At 32.0% G+C, this 8,518-nt stretch overlaps 1 protein-coding gene across 1 annotated transcript; it reads right to left on the minus strand.

The window, feature by feature from the left end:
* Positions 1-4,892: 4,892 nt before the first annotated feature.
* On the minus strand, positions 4,893-8,069 carry LOC130944837 (probable serine/threonine-protein kinase PBL19). Its single transcript, XM_057873393.1, has 4 exons — positions 7,475-8,069; positions 6,635-6,895; positions 6,060-6,182; positions 4,893-5,679 (listed from the first exon to the last, which is right to left on the minus strand). The coding sequence occupies exons 1-4, from the start codon at positions 7,835-7,837 to the stop codon at positions 5,257-5,259; spliced, it is 1,170 nt and encodes a 389-aa protein (XP_057729376.1). The 5' UTR covers positions 7,838-8,069; the 3' UTR covers positions 4,893-5,256.
* Positions 8,070-8,518: the final 449 nt, after the last annotated feature.

Below are 8,518 nucleotides of genomic sequence, written 5' to 3' on the forward strand. Positions count from 1 at the left end.
TTTTATCTTATATTTATTGGGATCCAATTTTTTTATTTGAAAGTTGAAACAAGTTCACTCACTATATCAGCAAACTTGCGTAATCTAATAAAATTTGTCCACTGTATTGGTGAACTTGGTGAAAATTATAGAGTTCGCCCACTGCATCCTTTTGTCAGCTGCGACCTTATCCCAAGCTCTAATATAAATTTTACACACCAGGTTCTCTTCATTCACATTTAAATTTACTATTCCTTCTTTATACTTTTCATCACTATCGTCTCTATAATGTCTGAAATACCATTATTATCAATTCATTATGATGATGAAATCGTATTTGATCAAGATAGATCTATTGTATTTAGCTTTGTGCAACTAACTTTTGTATACTTGCCAATTAAAGTGAGAGAGGTGTTGACGTTGAAAAATTTTTAAGTACACGTGGTTGGTCAACAACATACAAAGATAATGAAAAAAATCTATTACAGATATCCAATGAAAGTAGACATCACTTTAATTTACAAAAAGGTATTTTATTTTTGTTGTTTCCTTATTTTTTTATCAAATATTTTTTTAATATTACCTTTTTATGTAATCATCAGTTCTAATAATGTTTTATTTGACATAGGTATCGAATACGTGATGACGAAGACATATGACTAATCAGGAGTTGGCACAATCATTTTTCAAATGTCCATCTGTTAGAGTTTATTTGTGTTTTCGGTTGATATGTGTGCTAGGACATCTTCGAAAGTGGGTGATGAAAACCTATCCTTTGCGACAGTCAGAACAAACAATAGAAGATTGATGGTTGATTTGAACATGCTACATGAGGGGGTCAAGGAGAGTCGAATCCTAAGGATTATAGTAATGCTGTGTTGGAAGTGGATTATGAAAGACATGACGATTTTTCAGTCGGAGACCCAATGATGAATTATTATGAAGCTTACCTTATGTCCAATGATTAAGATGCAGATGCCGAACCGGTGGATATATATGAGAAGGAAGATGATTGCTCAACGACTTCACAATGTCATAAGTTGCGCTAACACAACCTACTATTTCCAAATCGTATAATAATCTAATGCATGAGTTTGAGATTGGGCAGCGGTTCGAAAACAAAGAAGAAGTCATGACGGCAATAAAAATATATAGCATCAGGAGGATTGTGGAGTATAAGATATTAGAGAGTGACCAGTTGAAGTATGTTGTACAATGCACCCAGTTTGTGCAGGATGTCAAAGGAACATAACATTTTATATCGTCAAAAGCAGAAAAAATAGAAAATTAGGAAATATAGTGGTCCACATTCTTGCATGCAAACAACATTAGGTCAGGACCATGGAAGATTGGATTCGAAAGTGGTAGCTGAATACAATCACTATGGTAAAGGCGAATCCTACAATCAGCATAAAAATTCTTTAATGAGCCATTAAGAATCACTTTGGTTACAAGACATCTTATAGAAAATTTGGCTTGCAATGGAGAGAGTCATTGCAATGATATATGGAGATTGAGAAGCATCGTATAACGAGCTTCCTACATGGTTATTCGTAATACAGACGTACCTATCTGGTAAGACTGATTATATTGCATTTATTTAGTTATTTATGGTTCATTGTATTTTAACATGTCCTAACAAAATTCCTGATTTAGATATTTGGGTACAACTTGTAACATAGATGGTGATAACGATAGTGTCATGTTTCATTGGGTGTTTTGGACATTCCCTCCTTGGGTAGAAGCTTTCAAGTATTGCAAATATTTATCTCGACTGATGACACTCATTTATATGGCAAATATGGAAGTACTTTACTGATGATTATTATCCATGATGGTAATTCAAACATATTGTCCATTGCATTTGCTGTGATTGAGGGAGAGATGAGGGAGGTCTGATCCTTTTTTCTGTCTAACCTCAGGCAATAAGTGACGGTACAACCTATAGCCTAGCTATTGCATTTCGCTGCCTATAGTGGATTTCACGACATATTTGGCAATACAACCACGCAAGAACAACTGAACTTTAAGACAGTCGGTCACATGGGCACTACAACATTTTTCTGAACACCTACTTTCCTGAATTAATTCCCCTTCATTGTCTCAACTCATCCTAACAAAAGTTAGCTAGGCGTGAAGTTGCTAGTATGGGAGCAAGATGTAATTTAATCTCTTCTTTAGTGGACAAAAAAATGACAAATCTCTTTTTTACCATGCTCTGTAGATAAACAATTTCATATTCAAAATTCTAATCTTAATCTCATTCTTTGATATATTTATTATATATTATTAATTTTACAATTAAAATGTACTACATGATAATTTTTCATTACAATTTAATTGAATTAAATTATTTTCTTCCAAAATTAAGGAGGTCTATTATTATTTCCATTATATTATTAGTATTACAAATTTAACCACAAAAATATAATACATAATATTCTTTTATTATAATTAAAATAATTTTTTTTAATAAACTTTTTTCCTTATCTTTTTTTCTAATTCTCTCATTCTTTCTCTCTCTCATTTTCTATCTTTCTCTATTCTCTCCCCTTTATTATAATAATAATAATAATAATAATAATAATAATAATAATAATAATAATAATAATAATAATAATTTTAACTAAAATATGTGAAATAATACTCTTTTTTTTAGTTACAATTAAAACAAAATTTTTATTTTCAAAATAAATGAGCTTAGAAGTCATCTCTCGTATCTTCTATCTCTTTCCTTCTTTTTCAGTCTCTCTTTTTTCTATTTTTTTTGTCATTCACACTCTATTATTATTATTATTATTATTATTATTATTATTATTATTATTATATATCATATGAAATTTTTTACTATAATTAATTAAAAATCTTTTTCGTTCAAAATTTTTTCTTAAAATATGTGCCTTGCTACTTATACTCTTACACTATTATGTCTATATTCTCTTCTTTCCACTACTGCCTATTCTTTCCTTTTTTTGATGTAATTGCAATTCACACATATCATACGTCTCTAAAAAAATAAATAAAATAATATAATTTAAATAATTTATAAAATCACAAGGATATGTATTAATAAATGTGTAACAAAATTATGTAAAAGAAATTGAATTGGTAATAGTATTCAATTAATTATTTTTAATAAATTATTAAATTCTTTTACAAATTAAATAGATCAAGAAGATTCATATAAAAAATATAACTAAATTGCTTATTACTTGATTTTTATTTTTCTTGACCTACAAGAGCTTTTGACACCACAATGTTTTAGTAAAGTGGTTTTGAATTGTTTTTTTTTACCGTAATTCACAACATCAGGACCAAATCAACGTAAATTTAAAAAAAATTATGATTCTGTGATATTATTACAGATAAAAATACTAGTTTTATTATAAAGAATAAAGTATCATTTTTATTCTTAACATTTGGGGTATGTTTCAAAGTTGTCTCTAACGTTTTAATCGTCCTATTTAAGTTCCTAATATTTCAAAATTGGTTCAATGTTATCCTGTCGTTAAGGATCCGTTAATAGAATTGATGGGGACAAAATTGAAACGATTTTGAAACGTTAGGGACTTAAATAGAACGAAAACGTTGGAGACAAAAACGATACATAAAAACAAATTTTAATTTTATCCTTCAATAATATCAATTTTTTATTATATATAATATTCAATTATTTTTTAATCACATCTAAATAAATTACACTTAATCACACTATTTTTGTTCTAAATAAATTTTTTTATATTTTTGTATTAATTTATAACTTTAAGTATAAAATTATAAAAAAATAAATTTATTTAGAATGAAAGTAATATGATTAAGTGTAATTTACTTAGATGTGATTAAAAAATAATTGATATTATTGAAGGATAAAACTAAAATTTATTTCTATGTATCGTTTTTGTCCCCAACGTTTTCGTCCTATTTAAGTCTCTAACGTTTCAAAAGCGTCTCAATTTTGTCTCGCCGTCAATTCTGCTAACGGATCCCTAACAGTAAGACAACATTGAGTCAATTTTGAAATGTTAGGGACTTAAATAAGACGATTGAAACGTTAAGGACAATTTTGGAACTTACCCCAAATTGTCAGGACAAAAACGATACTTTACTCTATTATAATTCATAATGTTCAAGAAGAATGGAACATCAATGTATCAGTAAAGAACAGTGGTATATGTGAAACGGTTCCTCCATTATATGGTTAAAAATAGCGTTACTTATCACAGACACTTACCCTGCATACTACGTAGTGGTGCACAACAGCACAAGAATGCTGCTATGTGTATGACGTATTCTCCACTTGACCAATTGGTCGAGTTTCAACACGAAATTATTAAGAAGCTACCGCTTCATTCAGTGTTGGTTTGTGCTGGTCAGCTGGACCCTATTGTACTAATTTCCAGCCATAGTCAAATTCCATTTATCATTGAATTAGAAAGTCCTTAGTCAATCCAATGGTTAAAAGTGAAGTGAGGACCATGATACATAATCCACCATATAATTGCCCCACCATTAAAATCTTCAACGAACGAGACAAGAAAAAATTTTAGATCGGGAATATAATAATATTTTAGTGCAAATTCCAGTCAATAGTCAACATTCAAGACAACCTAACCTAATTTTATTCATGTTACCTCTTCTATCAAACACATTAGCTCCAAGGTCATTCCATTGACATCTATGCATGAATGTATCCCCCAACCAATCTCAACAAATCACAATACTAATTGATTAAGACATTACTTAATTGATTAGTCCTCTAATTTTATATACTATATATAATAACTAAAAGTTAAAAACTCTGTGTTGACTCCTCTTGAAACTTGTAAGTCCTCAAACATGAATGGACTTTTAAGCCATGTAGATGTAGCACTATAGTCTTAGAAATGAAAATTGATTAGAACAAGACGGAATCATGAAGAATTGAAACGCTCTCTCCATCTTTCTTAAAACTTGAACAATCTACAATGTAGATGAGAAAATGAACAAGATTCCAATGAACCAAGTTCAGGAAAAGTCACAAAATAAATAATGATTAACACATAAATATATTTATAGCCTCACCCTCATTGCTAAGCTCTAATTTTGAAAAAACTTTACACTGGACCTGCACCATACATATACTCTATATGTTACCAATGGTTGAATTTCCTTGATCTACAACAAACTAGTAAAGTTCAAATTGCCAAGACCTATTCAAATTTATGTCTAACTGAAAAGTTTTCTTTCCAAGTTTTTGTTCCTCCCAAAAGGACTAATAAGTTTCTTTCTTGGAAGCTTCTATTTACCTTTTCGGCCCAATTTCGATCGTGACGATTCGCCAACATTGCTTGAACTGCTTGTCATTTCTGAGATTTGCAATGCATGCTTCAGGCTCTCAACTATTTGATTCATGGTTGGTCTATCTTCAGGATTCTTCTTTAAGCAGCTATCGGCCAACTTGGCTACCTTGCGAGCCGCAGGGAGGGAATATTGGTTCCTAAGACGGGGATCGATTATCATTGTGAACCTGTTGCTATCAGCAGGGTGTTGTTTAACCCAATCTAGTAGCTTTTGTTCCGGAGTAGGACGGTTTCTTTCTAGCGATCGCCTTCCAGTAATGATCTCGTAGAGGACAACGCCAAAACTCCACATGTCACTCTGAACTTTGAGGTGACCTGTTTCAATGTACTCTGGAGCAGCATATCCCTGAGTACCAACTACCTGATAACAAAATAAGCAACATGGAGCTCAGGTTCATCAACTATTATTGTTTAAATAATTGTTAAGATCCATGAAGGATAAGAGAAAATGATAAAATAGTACTAAAATAGGAATACAAATCAGAAAAAGAAAATCATTACTTAGCTGAGATATTGTAACCATCTAACATTAAAAATATAACAAGATATTGTAGGTATTTTAACAACAATGATAAAAATCATAGCTTAAGGGATTGCAATGTGATAAAATCACTGAGCTAGCTTTAGGAATGGTGCAAAGTGATTGTATATTTGAAATTGAAAATCCTCTTCAATTGGGCAGCTATTCAATTGATGCAAGTTTGAATGAGAAAACATATCACTTGTAAAGTATAAACTTACTGCAGTAGAGACGTGAGTATGGTCACCTTGGGGACCTTCCCTAGCAAGACCGAAATCTGAAAGCTTTGGGTGGAAATTCTCATCTAATAGAACATTTGATGACTTGAAATCTCGGTATATCACCTTCAGAAAGAAAAAGAAGAAAAAAGATTATCAACCAAAATCAAAATTCAACCATATGATTCTGAACAAGAATGTAAATAATCATCAGCATCATCATTGTGAGCCTGCATTATCAACTCATCATAGACTAGAAAAGTTTGCATATCCTAGTGTGCACATTTCATTAGTTCTTCTATCATAATAGAAACAGAATGCTGTGCAAACATTCAAGTCTTGATGATATGACCAATGAAATAGAAAGCTTGATCAACCTTTTCTAGAGTTAGTATGAAAATTAGCCATGACATATCACGGTTCCCGCAAAATTACCCATTTTTTAGGTACATTGTCAAATGAATCAAGCATTTTGGGTGACAAAAATTCACTCTGTTTATTTTCGGTGGGGTAATTTTGGTACTTTACTCCCTTTTTCATTAACAATTTCAATTCCTTGAAAGTATAATTGTAGGTACCTGAATCTCTAGCCCCTCATGTAGATACGCTAATCCTTGAGCAGCACCAAGCATGATCTCCAATCTTGTTTTCCAAGTAAGAGGGGGTAAAGTTTTACTGAAGAGGTGATCTTCAAGGCTTCTGTTGGGCATGAACTCGTACACCAACAGCCGCTGGATCCCTCTTTCGCCATCCACAGAGCAGTATCCCAAAAGCTTAACAAGATTTGGGTGACTAACAATGCTTAGAAATTGAACTTCCGCAAGCCATTCTTTATGACCCTTTACAAGGAAAGAAAACAACCATAAGAATCCTAGCATACTTCAATTTTTATGTAATACAGTCTAAAATAAATGATGATAATTCAATGTCAAATAAAATAAGTAATAACAATGCCAATGATACAAAAATTTGTAAATGACACGAAGACAATAATGTATATGTAAATTGAAGCATTCTTATGCCCATTGAGCAAAACTATTTAGCACTGTCGGCCCTTAAAATGCTAGGAAATTATCTCACTGAGTTTCTAGAGATATCTATTTAACTTTTGTTCTTCTAGCACAACTTGAAAAAAGTTAACAAAACCTTCAGCATACCACAACAAGGCAACATTGTCGATGACTAATGTGGTGCATTTTGTCAATCTCAAGGACCTAATTGGTACAATTCGAATCTCATGGTAGATTTCAATGCAAGACGCCTGCTTTACTCTTATCCGAAAATATAAGTCATTAGACAAAAGCAAATGAATGAATGACTATGTATCTAGTAAGGATCAACAAACAATAGCACTTTCAATTGCAAGGAAAGAGTTAGCAAATCATAGGAGCAAGGGAAGTCATATTAGCAAATAGTACCTGGAAGCCACGTGGGTTAAGCTTCTTGATGGCAACAACAATCGGTTCACCTTTTCCATCTGGAGGACTAATGGAACCTCTATACACACTCCCAAACCCTCCCTCGCCAATCTTGAGCATCTTGTTGAAACCGCTTGTAGCATCTTTCAGCTCCTGCCACGTGAAAACCCTGAAATTGCTCTCTTTCTCTTTCTCCTTGTACAATTCCTTCACGCTCCTCGGCGATTGTATGGAGCCGGTGGAGTTCGTGGCGCGGTTCAAAGCCGGATCCTTCTTCTTCGCCCCTCCTCGATTCTGCTGCTCCAGCTCCGGTGCCGACCTGCACTTCTCCTTGCGCTTCTCCTTGAAGAACAAACAGTTCATCTTTCTAAATCATCCAAGTACAGAAGATGAATTTTGAATTGAATTTGTGTACAGAATGAAGACGATGGATGATATATGTATAGGAGCTGGTTTAGGAAGAAAATAAGAAGGGAAAGTGTGAGACAGTTTCTGTTTAATCGATCTTCCGTGAAGTTAAAGAAAATGATGAATGGGAAGTTGGAACGGAGAATAATTAATAAGAAGTTGTTGTTGTTGTTGTTGAAGATAGATCAGTAATGAAATACTTTGGGTTAAGAAGAGAAAACAAAACAAGAGTTACTGAAAGAGACAGAAGTGAGACCCGGTTTAACTTAGGCATTTACTAAGACGACCTTTCAAACTTGGAACACTTGAAAGTTCTCATACGTTTCCGTTTCTTTACTGTCTGCATGCGAATCAAATCTATCATTATTCCTTCCATTTTTTAAAAATGAAAAAATAAAAACAAGGTTCCATTACGGGGTCAGATTGTCATTTTCTACATGTTATTGTTGAATTGCCTAAACTTTTTAAGAATTTAACTGCCAAAGTACATTTGATAAAAATAAACAATTTTTAGGATAAAATTAAAGTAAATTAAAATTTAAGAATATTATGTTAAACCATTAACATTTTTATTAGTTTTTTAGTTAATTAAAATATTTAGAATATAAAGTTGTTATTAAATTTTATTTATTATTA

This window comes from Arachis stenosperma, chromosome 1 (assembly GCF_014773155.1).
Source record: "Arachis stenosperma cultivar V10309 chromosome 1, arast.V10309.gnm1.PFL2, whole genome shotgun sequence".
In the NCBI taxonomy this organism is placed as follows: domain Eukaryota; kingdom Viridiplantae; phylum Streptophyta; class Magnoliopsida; order Fabales; family Fabaceae; genus Arachis; species Arachis stenosperma.